Raw genomic sequence first — 13,159 nt, 5'->3', positions numbered from 1 at the left:
CTACTCCTGGGCCTTTGTCCAGGTTGTTTCTCATGCCTCTTGTGCACGCCTTCCTCCCCTCCACTTCTTAGGATTTCTAGTTTCCTTCAAAGTTCAGCTAGAGGATGACTTTCTACATGAAGTCTTTCCTCATCTCACCACCCAGTTATCTTGTATTTATTTTTTATATATGCTTACAAATTTATTTTTTTTCTCCCCCCAACCTCATAGAATACAAACTCTACAAGGGTAGGGAATGTTTCATTTTTGCCTTTGTATCCTCAATGTATAACACAGCGCCTGCCACATAGTAGGTGCTTAATAAATCCTTGCTTAATTAAGATCCAGAGCTGGAAGGAATCTTAGTCATCATCTCCTTCAATTACTTCATTTCACAGATGAAGAAGCAGAGGCCCAGAGGGGATGAATGATTGCCTATCATTTTTTGCATTGGAGTTGGACTGAGCCATATTGGCTGGATTACTGTATGGGGTGAGGGAGGGTGAGAGAATAGGATGGGCTCATCCCTGGAGTTCTGGCAGATCCCTTCCAGCTTTAAATTGGTGATCCTCATGTGATTCTTAAAGCAGGTTATAGGAAAGCTCATCAATATTTGCTTCCCGTAAGAGGAGGGCTCCCATGAGTCTTGGCCCCCGCAGAAAATGTGTCTACTTGGCATGCAAAGTAGATGACGCTTTGTGGCTTGGGGGAGTATTTTGCTGGGAGTTTGCCAGCAGACTTGGGGGTTTGATATGCACCTGGGCTCAGTGTCTTTGAAATTCCTACTACCCAATTCATATGTCCAGGGAACAATTCCATGTGGTGATGTGATTTCCCAGAACCCAGCTCTCTGCCTTGTTCTTAGGGGACATAGAAAACATGTCCATGTGGTCAGTGGCTAGTCTTCTGTGCTCTGGTTTCAGTTGCTTGGTGTGAAGTAATAAGGGGACCAGGATTAGGGATACAGTGTGCTGTTCATCACAGACAAGTAAGGTTCATACTGTTCTTTGGCTCCATATGTCTCCCCAGACTCTGGCCAGCCAGTGTATACCACCTCAAAGAGGAGCAGGAGAGGGAATATGGATGGTTTGATATAATCTTATCCTTACCACTGAGAAAACACCCCCAACCATGGCATGGTCCATGGACAGTGCAATAGTAGGGAAGCATCTTCTTTTAATGGACAGGACACCATGTCTCATTATATACTGAGGCAGCTAGTATAGAGCTCTGGACTTGGAATCAGGAAGACCTGAGTTCAAATCCAACTTACTGGTTGAGTGACCTTGGGCAACTCATTTAACTTCTATTTGCTTTAGGTTTCTCATCTGTAAAATGGGGATAATAATAGCACATCCCTCCCTCTCAGGGTTCTTGTGAAGATCAAATGAGATAATATTTGTCAAGTGCTTAGCACAGTGCCTGGCACATAGTAGGTGCTTAATGAATACTTGTTAAATCTGAAATCTAATATACTGTCTGGGGGACTTTCTGTCCTGAGCCAGTATTGACTGGACAGAAGGAGGAAGGGACCCATGTTTCCTGGCGCCTTGCTCTAACTCCTGTTGATGAGAATGTCTTCCATTGCTTGGGGCACCATGGCATATATTACTGTCTCTGGCCCTTTCTTCCTGAGTAATGACAGTGGGTCAGGCACCCAGCAAAAGAAGTGGAGCTGATGTGCTGGCATTAATTAAAAATAAAAACCATCATCTATACTGTCTCAGCTGTCTGGAGAGTGGTCGGGAGAGTTATTGAAATGGGATGCACATTCATAGTCTGGTGGAAAAACTAATTCAGCTGTGACTGAATTAGAGAACCTGGCTTCCTATCCTTGTTCTGCTTCTTTCTTTCTTTCTTTCTTTCTTTCTTTCTTTCTTTCTTTCTTTCTTTCTTTCTTTCTTTCTTTCTTTCTTTCTTTCTTTCTTTCTTTCTTTCTTTCTTTCTTTCTTTCTTTCTTTCTTTCTTTCTTTCTTCTTTTTTCTTTCTTTCTCCTCTCTCTCTCTCTCCTCTCCTCTCTCCTCTCCTCTCTCTCCCTCTCTCTCTCTCTCCCTTCCTCTCCTCTCCTCTCTCCTCCTCCTCCTTCTCCTCTCCTCTCTCTTCCTCTCCTCTCCTCTCCTCCTCTCTCTCTCCTCTCCTCTCTCTCTCTCTCTCCTCTCCTCTCCCCCTCCCTCCCCCTCTCCCTCTCCCCTCTCCTCTCTCTCTCTCTCTCTCTCTCTCTCTCTCTCTCTCTCTCTCTCTCTGTCTCTCTCTCCCTCTCTCTCTCCCTCTTCCCCCAGGCAAATCCATCTCAGTGGGCCTCAGATTCCTTATCAGCAAAATGAGGAGGTTGAAGAGGATAATTTCTAAGGCATCTGCCATCTCTGTTTCCCATGACTTATTTTTCTTCTGCACACAGTATGTGCTTAATAAATGCTGACTGTAGGACACTTATGGCATTTAAAATCTGCTTCAAAGGATTGTTGATTTAGAGCTGAAAGGGACCTAAGAGGTCACTGAGCCTTGTAACAGATAAGGAAATTGAGGCCCAGAAAAGTTAAGGCACTTGAGATAATCTTTGTAAACTGCTTAGGACAGTACCTGGCACATAGTAGGTGCTATATAAATGTTTATTCCCTCCTTCCCCCCCCCCCCCGCAAATCAGAATCACACAGCTAGTACATATCTGAGGCAGGATTTGAACTGAAGTTTTCCTGACTCCAGGTCCACTGATCTAGCTACTGTGCCATGATGCTTCAATTCATGACCGTGTATTACCAAGAAAGGTTCAGGTCAACTTTGATGGCTTATTTATCTTGAACTTTAAGAAAAAGGCATGGGGCAGTTAGGTGCCACAGTGAATGGAACACTGGACCCTGGAGTCAGGAGGACCTGAGTTCAAATCTGGCCTCAGACATGTAACATCTGTGTGAACTTGGGCAAACTCTGATTGCTTACAAAAAAAGAAAAAGACAAGATCTTTAGTTGGCTTAATTATAGTTAAAGTAAGTCCACCATTGAGGAAGAAGGCAGTTCCCTGAGGTGTAGAATTAACGTCATGACATTCGTGGCATGTGGCCCAGGGTTAAGAAGAACTCTCACCAGATCCAGCAGCTGTTTGACTTAAAGGTGGGAAGGATCTTAGAGATCATCTAGTTCTCATTCCTCATTTTGTAGGTGAGGAAATTTAGAATGAAGTGAGCATGTGATTTACCCAAGGTTATCTATCCAATATGTGTTGAATCTGAGTCCTTAGACTCCAAATCCAGTATGATTTCTACTGCACTATGCTATCTCTTCAATTTCAACCTTCTCCCCATCCATCCTCCTTTACTTGAAATTCCTGAAGTTGCCTACATGTCAGCGTGGTGTAGAGAGGAGTGACGGGCATATATCCCTGGGCAGAGTTGGGGTAGGTGGGTAGTTATGTGTGTGTTTGGGTGGGGGGAGGAGGCAGATTCCCAACTTGCTTTCCCGACTTGTTTTGTCATTTTCTGAGCTGGTGTTCTCCGTGTGAATGGGGGGACAGAAGGAAAGACCTGATGGCTGGTCTCGTTGGTGACCTGGATAGCCTCTATGGAATGGGAGGTCACCCAATGGTAGCCTTTCCCACCCTGGATTGTGAGCTCTTTGAAGGCAAGGACTGTCTTTTGCCTCTTTTTTTGGTATCTCTATCGCTTAGCACAGTGCTTGGCACACAGTAGATGCTTAATAAATATTTTTTGGCTGACTGACAAAGGGGGATAGGTGGTGGTAGCTGTGAGACTCCTGCCACCATCAGTTCACACCTGTTCATAGCTGCCTGGGGAAACACCATGTTCACTTCCTTCCCCTTCCAGATAGAAGGGCCCTGACAGGCCTGTGTATGCCACCTTTCTTTAGAGCGGGTTTATGGCTGGAAACAAAGGGTGGGAGGAAGGTGCCTCAGAAGGCTTTTCCCACTGGGCGAGAAGCAAGGGAGAGAGGATCCTTCCCTTTTGCTTCCTAATAACGGCTGGAGGGAAAGGCTGGAGTGAGGGTCAAATTGAATGAGGTCTGCAAGAAATGGCACCAGCTCTTGGTTATTACTCTCTCAGATTTAACTAGACTTAGGATTCTAGAACTCATCCACTCATTCATTCACTCTTTTGTTCATTTCATTCAACAAAAATGTCTTGAATGCTTGCCACATGGTATAAACTAGCTAGTGCTCTACTTGGAGTCAAGGAGACCTGAGTTTGAATCTCTCTTCGAATACTCCCTGTGTTAACCCGGGCAAGTCCCTCTAGCTCTTGGGGCCTTGGCTTCCTCATCCACAAAATGGGAGGGGGGAGGCTGGCAATGCCTGTAGCACCTCCCTCAGCGCTATCTGGAGGAAATGAGATGATGTATGTAAAGTGCTTAGTAAACATTAAAGTGCCATGCTAATGTTTGCTTTTTTTATGTACAGACCATATGGGAAGAGAGGATGGGGTATGAAACTGAGACAGAACATATGAAGTGACTTGCCAGTAAGTAATAAGGGGAATGGCTGGAATTAGAATCCAGGACCTTTACTTCCAAATCCAGAGATCTTTCTTCTACAACTGTCTTACCTTTTTCTTCCTTGCTTCAGGGAAGGCCCACATAACTAAAAACAAAAACAGCAACAATAACAACAGTGACAATAGTAACAGCTAACATTTATATAGAGCCTCCTATGTGCCAGGCACGAAGCTAAGCACTTAACAGATATCTCATTTGATCCTCGCCACAACTCTGGGCGGTAGGTGCTCTTTTTATTTCCATTTTACAGATGAGGAAACTGAGGCAAACAGAGGCCAAGTTTTTTGCCCAGAGTTGAAAAGAATTTAAGTGTCTGAGGCCAGATTAAAACTCAGGTCTTCCTGACTCCAGGCCCTGAGCCACCTAGCTACCCCAATCAATCAATGCATTTGTTAGGTAGCTACCATGCTGCAGGTTCAGGGAATACAAAGCCCCCCACCCAAAAAAAAAAGTCCCTGACCTCAAGTAACTTACATTCTATCAGGGGAGATATGAGCTATACATGTAAATATATAATAATATATACAAAGTAAATACAAAGTTATTGATGGTGTGGGAGGGGTACCCTGGCAGCTAGGGGCGAACAGAAAATGGGACTTGAGCTGAGTCTAAAAGGAGAAGATGAGGAAGAAATTCCTGGGCAAAAACAGGATGAGGCATAGTAAGGGGGGCACTTTGGGTGGACCATAGAGTGCATGAAAGTGACTTATGTATAGCAAGCCTGGAAAGGTAGGTCGGAGCTGGGCTATGAAGGTCTTTACATATGCCAGACAAAAGAGTACGTGTTTGTTCTGAGAGGCAGCAACTACCCAGGAGGGTTCTAAAGCTCAGGCAGTTGATATTTCCCTCTCATCTCCCTAGAGAAAGATAAGCTGGGATCTCAAGCCCCTCCCCATCTCCAGAGCAGGGCCCTTCCCCTGTTGTGAGGGAGGTCCCAGTTTGGCTTGGTCTTTTTGGCAGATATTGGACCAGTGACCCTCACATCGGATCCTGCCGTGTTCCAGCGAGAATTGAGAGAACTCTACGTACAGGTGAGGCTGCCCTCTGGGCTCCTGTTTCTCAGGAGCCTTGTTTTACCTAAAGCAGTTTTATCCCCTTGCCTTTCTCCTGCCTATCCCGGCCCAAACTCTTTGGCCACTTGTGGCAGTCTAGAACATCCTGGTGTCTTCTTCCATCATCCTCTAAGAGTTTTGGTTGGGGTGAGTATTCTTATGCACTAGTGAATCAAGACATTTTTGTAAGTCATGAAGGCATAATTTTTTTCCCTAATAAATTTTTACTGGTACATTTTGTTTTTATGACATGTACTTTTCTGAATGTATTCCTTCTCTCTCCATAGTTATCCCTCATAAAAAATAAAAAAGAGAAAAAGAAAGCTTAGCAAAACCAACCAAGATGTTGAAAAAAATCTGATACAATGTGTAATGTTCCACATCATAGTCCCCCACTTCTGAAAAGAATAGGGGTGAAGTGCATGAAGACACATTTTGTGTGTTGAAATGTCCCGGGTTTGATGATTCCCCTCAGTTAGTTTTTACTGGGGGCAGAGACAAGAGATAACTGGGGTGGGGGAAAGGTAGAAGATGAGGAAGGTGGTATGTCTTTGCCTGTGAAACTGAAGATAGTTAGGGAGGGGATGAATGTAGAGGCAAATGTTTGGTTGGACCAGCAGAGTGCTGCATGAACAGGGAGAGTTTGAGAGGACTCAACTGTTCTCCCTATAAGTTACTTTGTGTTTCCTGGGCTGAAGAAGGTTAGGGAATGCTATCCTAATGCTGAATTGGGTCCCAGGGTGGAGGTGATTGCCCGGAGATGAGTATTGGTGCCATCAAAGCAGCGGTGGAGATATCCAATCCCGGCTCTTTCATCTATGTATTTTCGGATGCCCGGGCCAAGGATTACCACCGGAAGCCAGAGCTGCTGCGACTTCTCCAGCTCAAACAGTCTCAGGTGGGCACCAGGCTGTCATTCTTCTGAAGGGGGGCTGGAAGGGTTGGGACAGGGCAGAACCGGGGGGGTGTGGGTGCTTCCTGACCTCAGTGGGAGGCTAGGTGCCTGCTTACCAGCATGCCACAGTAAGGAAAGGAAGACAGGGTTGAGGCCAGGGCCTTTCCTTCCACAGTCTGGGGGGGGGCAGTACCCCAGCTGGCTAAGCATCATGAGCCCACAAGTCTGAAGCTAACCTGGTCACTTCCAAGTGTGTTCTCATCCTCCTGGGCCCCAAGCCTGCTGAAGCTGGGGCTCGCAACTTTCTCCACATGGAGTTATTTTTGATAAAGAACATATTACCCCTACTCCTTTTACACTCTGTCAAAGCTTATGCAATCCATCATTTTCCTGGCATCCAGATCAGTTTTCTTCATATGGCTCACGAGTTATTTTTCCCATTGTCTCAATATTTGGAAGTGTTGAGTTGTGGGATCTTTTTTTTTTTTCCAAGGAGGCGAGTGAGAAGGGACTGGCTCCCATCTGGATGCGGCTGTAACTGCCTTGTGTGAAGGCTTATCCTGTGCGTCTCTGCTGTCAGATGCCCAAGAACATTATGGGCTTTCCATTGTGAACTTCTTGCACCTCTCTAGCTCATCTCTAGGGCTTGGGGAGGGGAGAATGGAGGAATGGTTTCTAAAAGGAATAGCCTTGAGAAAAAGGCTCTTCCTTAATTCCCATATCCCTGAAAGAGGAACTTTCTGCATCAACAACAGGGACTGAGACACCTGAAGGAAGCCGAGAAGCTAGGAAATGGAGATAAAACTCATATTATAGTTGAAACTAAGGCAAACAGAGATTAAGTGACCTGCCCAGGGTCACACAGCTAGTAAGTTGAGGCCAGACTTGAACTCAGGACTTTTGAGCCCTCTATTCACTGCACCACCATGGTCAGACTTGTGCTTTAGGAAAATCAACTTGACATCTGAGTAGAGGATGGACTGGAAGGGGTTAGGCAAACACTTTAAGGTTTGCAAAGGACTTTGCATACATTATTTTATTTGTTGTTCACAATAACCTTATTTGGTAAGTGCTCTTATTATCCCCATTTTAAAGATGAGGAAACTGAAGCTAAAAGAAGTTATCTCACTTGCCCAAGGTCACAGAGATAGTAGATGTTTGAAGTAGGATTTGAACTCATATCTTCCTGACTCCATGTCTGAAACTCTATCCTATGACTACCATCTCTTTTCTCCACATCTATTCCCTTTCTTCAGGCAAGGAAAACCATTAAAGTTTAATTAGCTTCAGTTTTCCTTAGTAAACCTCATTTCTCATTTCACTCAATCACAGAGAATTCCATTTCTTGTTTCAAAATGAACTTAGTGAGACCTCAGACTCAGTATGGAATCAACGCTCAGTGTCTTCAACTATAAGGCTGGTCACTGGACCAGGATGGTACACTGATAGCACCAATAGTTGCATTATTAGATGATCTAAAAGTTGTGTGGTTCTTAACCTTACCCTTTCTCCTCTTTCTACCACTTCACCTTCTTCCCTATACCAGTGAAACAGGACCCACATAGGACCAGGAATTATTTGAAATTTGTCTTTATTTTGTGGGTTGCCATAGCCAAAGGAGACCATGGCATCACCTATCCCACATCAGCCTCTATGTTCTTCTCTGGGTTGATCCTTGAGTGGCAGATTCAATTTGTCCTCAGGACTATACAAGAATCCTTTCCATCATGGCAGAACCTACCAGAGCTTTTGCTGTATTGGCATGGCCTTTAAAAATCCCAGGTTTTGTGTAGGAGGATCCTTTTTTAACATTATAAATTTTCAAGAGACTCACAGGTCCAGATATTAGTTTTTCCATTGAGTGTTGATTGAAGAAAATATGGATTTTCATAGGGATCCATAGATCCCTTGAAATGAATGGGTCAGAAACCATTGATATGGACCAAGCCAATTTCCTTAAATGCCCTATAAAGTTCTGCTTTTGCTTTCTTCACTGAAGGTCCACAAGTGGGTGGAATTCTGGGGAAAGTTGCTGCCCATATAGATCCTAAATTTTAGAGCTGGAAGTGGCTTATAGAGATCATCTAGTCTAAGCCTATTCATTTTATAGATGAAGAAGCTGAAAATGAAAAGAGAGGAAATGATTTTACAAGGTCACACAGCCATGTTGTAGGAGAACCAGGAGTCAAATCCTAGTCTCTTGGTTCCAGCTCTAATGCATTTTTCATTCAATTTCATTTTTGGTGTTGCCCTCTTTTAGGTGGTCTTTGTGCTGACAGGTGATTGTGGTGATCGCACTCATCCAGGGTATCTGGCGTACGAGGAGATTGCTGCCACCAGTTCTGGGCAGGTGTTCCACTTGGATAAGCAGCAAGTCAATGAGGTACATCTTGTTTTAAGAAATGATTCTCTTTGAGGAGGAGGAAAGAGGGGGTATATTGGGAAACAGAAGTAACGTAAAAACAAAATATATCAATATCCTGCTATTCAATTCCATTTACCAAACATTTATGAAGTACCTACTGTGTACAAGGCTCTAGGGACACTTACCAACCTCTAAGTTATTACTTTGGGCAAGTGAACGCGGACATCACATATATTGTTAGACTTGTTTGATGTGTGTGTTAGTTCTGCTGCCAGATGTTTTGATGTTTCTGCAAAAAAGAGTGGAGGAGGTGCCTTCTCATATATCTTCTTTGGGGCCAAGTTTGGTCATTATAATTTGTCCTCATTCAAGTTCTCTTTTGGCTATCGTTGTTCCTTCCATTTACACCACTGGAGTCATTGCTTATATTATTGTCCTAATTTTGCTTATTTCACTTTGTATCAATTAGTATAAGTCCTCCTATACTTCTCTGTTTTCACCATGTTCATTGTTTCTAATGTAAGCCAAGTTCCAAATCCACTCAGGTCATTGATCTCTAGTATTAGGAAGAATGTCTCATAACAATGGATTCTGGGACTTGGGTTACACTACAACATGACTCGATTATATTAATGCACCACAACTTGTTTTGCCACTCCCTGATGGACGGACAGTTACTTTGTTTCTAGTCTTTTCTGCCACAAAGAGTGCTGCTATAAATATCACCCATTTATTTTTAAACTCAGGTCCTCCTGACTCCAGGGTGGATGTTCTATCCACTGCTACCCATTTATTTTTACTAGTTTTTTCAAACAACATATGGAAGAAGGAAGGAATTTTGTGAGACTCCTATCTGTGCTATGATCCGAAGAAAGAAGAGTCTTCCCTTTTTAGGAATTGGCATCAGAGGCTGACAGAGCTCTTAACTTTGTGACTCTTAACAATGTGTCTCTGCAGGCACGTTATACTAGGTTCAGGAGCTCCTCTCCTGGGCATGAGATTAGAGCTAAACTTAGGGTTCATGATCTTCAGGGCTATGCTTAAATGACTATGTCTTAATTCCCTTGTGAGGGTTGGTTTTTATCATCTTTTACTATACACTAAGATTTCTTTTCAGTATCTCTGGTTACCCCAAGAGCTGCATCACTAAATCCCCAAGAAGAAACAACTGGTCAGGTCCCCTGCTCCCAGGGCTAATGTGGATGGCCTCCCTCCCCTGCCCTGTCTAGACCAGTCCTGGACCCTGTAAGCAGGCACATAACAGATGCTCTTTATTACTTGTGGGTCAATCAGCAAGTGTCTGCTTTAGGCTGCCCAAAGAAACTTTACTGAAACAGAGAGCTGGAGATTTTGCTGGTGGAAGTCCCAACATTTCGGGAGTTGTCCTGGAATGTAAGCTTTGGAGGAGTGGATGGGGAAGGATTTGGTTAGATTAGTGCACTGAAGTTAAAATGATTGCTGATTGTACCGATTAGCTGCTAGACAGGGGCCTGGAACTTTTCTTCTTTCCTGGATCCCAGTTACCAGAGCTTGTTAATTTCATTGCCTAGTGCTGAGAAGGGCCCCTGGCATGCATTCCGGGTTTGCTCTGTGGGCAATCCAGTACCTTGGAAAGGAAATTTGAGTAGTTTTGGCTGTAGGTATCCATTCTGGGAGGTCCTGCTTGAGAGTAAGGTATAGTGGGAAGAGTGTTGAACTTAGAGTTGGTAGACCTTGGTTTGTCCTGGCATTGCCAGGACACAAACTGCGGGGCTTTTCACAAGTTGCTTTGCCTAACAGTTGTTTTTATGTGTAAGATGAAGATATAACAAATATTAAGCTCCTACTGTATGTGGGCCATTATGCTAATGGCCGGGAGAGATAATTTAAATTCAACATAGTGCCTGCCTAGGTTGCTTATGTCATAGGGTTCAAGAGGGGACTGGGAGATTTAAAGTTGGAAGGGCCCTTAAAGCTCCTTTAACCCAACCATTTTATAGATGAAAACTGAGGCCCAGGGAAGGGAAATGTCTTGCCCAAGATAAGGCATGGGTTAGTAAGTCTCCCCAGATACTATTGCACATAGTAGGCACTAAATAAATGTTTGTTGAATGAATGGAATAGCAGGGCTGATATTCAAACCTAGATCTGATTCTGAGCCCAGTTCGTTTCCTACTGTATTATAGGAGAAAATGGCACGTGAAAGGCCTTTGTAAACTGTATGAGGATATACAAATATGGGAGAGTTTTATTATGATTGCTACTGGCTCCCACTTATGGTTGGCAGAAGAGTAAATTCAGAAATCACAATTGTGCTATTATCTTGCAGTTGTAGAATCCTTATTAATTTTTCAAAGTACTGTCATAGCTCATTACTTTTTAACTTTTTGAGAACCCTATATGAAATGTAGGTCAATTACTGTATCGCTTCTCAGTGGCTCCTAGGGCTAAGATCAAGTGTGTTACCATGTGTATCCTGCTTGAATTCTGTAATAGGTACATAGTACATGCCCAGAAAATACTTGTTGAATGAATAAATCCCTATTTGATAGAGGGGGAAAGTAAGGTCCAGACTCGCATAAAGGTTGGGTGATTTGTGTAACGGTACCCAGTGAATTAAAGGCAGTGCTAGGACTAAAATCCAGCCTAGTAGTTCTACTTTCAGCCCTTGGGTTCCTTCCCCGTGCCCCCTTGACCTCCTCAGGAAGGGCATCTGGTGGACCTGTTCATTCCCATGGTAGGGGTGAAGAACTGGGGTGTTTTCATGGTAGGCAAGTTGGGCGTTTTGGGGTGAACCTTCCTGGAGACCTGGCTGGAGCTAAGTAAGCACTCTCTCCCTGTGGAGACTCAGAGTCGATTTTGCATGGACTGAGGAGACCCTAGCAACAGCTCAGAAGTCTAGCCTCTCTGTTTTCTGGGCTGTGGCTAAGAGACTAAGCTTGTCTCCTCTGGCAGCTTTCTGCCTCCTCCTTTCCAGCCACTCTCAGCTGTCAGATCCCCCAGGAAAAGCTGCAGGGGTAATAATTTATCTGCAGCTAGTGATGGAACAGGGGCCATCTGGCAGTGATAAGGACACTAGATTCTTTAATTCTTACCATCAGCAAATGGTCGTGCTTGACTGGTAATTCCAAAATATCCCTGGCTCAGTCATCAGCTCTCTGAGCCTCCCCCCTACGCCTGCCCCCACCCCAATTGCCTCACCCTGCCGACATCTGGAAGACATAGACCAGACCAAATAAATATTTAGCTTCTTAATAAAATTGCTTACTCTGGGCTCTCTCTGGACTTTGCTTCTGAGGTCTTGTGGGGATTGGAGGGTCTTCTTGAAACCTATCACTTTGGTGCATGAGAATTGTGGGGGAATTGAACTTGGCATATCTTTAGGGAGTGCACTGGCCAATGAAATCTTCCCCTGCACCCTGAACGGGGAAGAGAGATGTGTCCAGCTGCGAATGCAAGGACAGAAGCCTCTAAACTGGGCTTCCAGTCTTTCCATCCCTCCTCCCCCACTTATTCAGTAGCGTGAACTCCTGGGTGTCTGTCTCTCCCTCCTCCAAAAAGTAACAGAACAGGCCTGTAATGTTATAGGCAGCTTCCTCCCTTTCTCAGATTATTATTTCCTCTGGCCTCTCTTCAGGGGCACCTGCTTCCCAAGGTCATTGTGAAATCTTCTTTGTTAGGGATTCTGGGAGACTTGACTTTGACAAAAAGCCAGGGTGAAAATAGTTGAAGGGGATGAAGGGAGAGATCTGGGAAAGTGAGCCTGTTGTTTCTAGGCATTTTAGCAACCATTTATAGGGTCCCTTCTGGGTGTGCAGCATGCCCTCTTTCCACTCCCCTAACAAGTATGGACAGATTACTCATCTCACCTCTGTTGGTCTCCCTCCCTGTTTTGGGAAAGCCCTTGGAATCCCTTTGGGAATTCTAGTCTCTGTTCCCTGTGAGGTCCCTTTGGGAATTCTAGTTTCTGTTCCCTGAGGTCCCTTTGGGAATTCTAGTCTCTGTTCCTTGAGGTCCCTTTCTGTAGGCTGAACTTGCTGGATGCTCTCCAGCTGCTTTTTCAGTGATGAGGATAACATTGCAAGATTGTTGTGAGGATCAAATGAGATAACATATGAAAAGCACTTTGCAAACCTTCAAATGTTCTATAAATGTCAGTGGTTATTATAGAATCAGAAGAAATGATATAGTTTCTCTCCTATGGGAAACCCCCATTGAGGAGACAAGACATTCATATCCGTGAAACAATTGGAAAACAGCATATAATGAAGAGCTAAAGGGGAGTAATATAGACTTTTTGTAGTCCAAGGTTTGGAGAAATAGTATGGGTTAAAGCAATCAAAGAAGGAAAGAAGGAAGGAGGAAGACTTGAGTTGAGCCCTGAAG

At 44.1% G+C, this 13,159-nt stretch overlaps 1 protein-coding gene across 1 annotated transcript in view; it reads left to right on the top strand.

The window, feature by feature from the left end:
* Positions 1 to 13,159, top strand: part of HMCN2 (hemicentin 2) — a 174,661-nt gene that overhangs the window by 10,195 nt on the left and 151,307 nt on the right. Inside the window, 3 exon segments of the mRNA XM_078149996.1 lie at positions 5,443 to 5,513; positions 6,274 to 6,432; positions 8,690 to 8,812. Coding sequence (XP_078006122.1) covers positions 5,443 to 5,513; positions 6,274 to 6,432; positions 8,690 to 8,812 — 353 coding nt within the window.

Source organism: Phascolarctos cinereus, unplaced genomic scaffold (genome assembly GCF_003287225.1).
Source record: "Phascolarctos cinereus isolate Bilbo 61053 unplaced genomic scaffold, phaCin_HiC Scaffold_2;HRSCAF=192, whole genome shotgun sequence".
NCBI lineage: Eukaryota > Metazoa > Chordata > Mammalia > Diprotodontia > Phascolarctidae > Phascolarctos > Phascolarctos cinereus.
The sequence above is the reverse complement of the archived record's forward strand: the minus strand, read 5'-3'. Positions and strand labels throughout refer to the sequence as shown.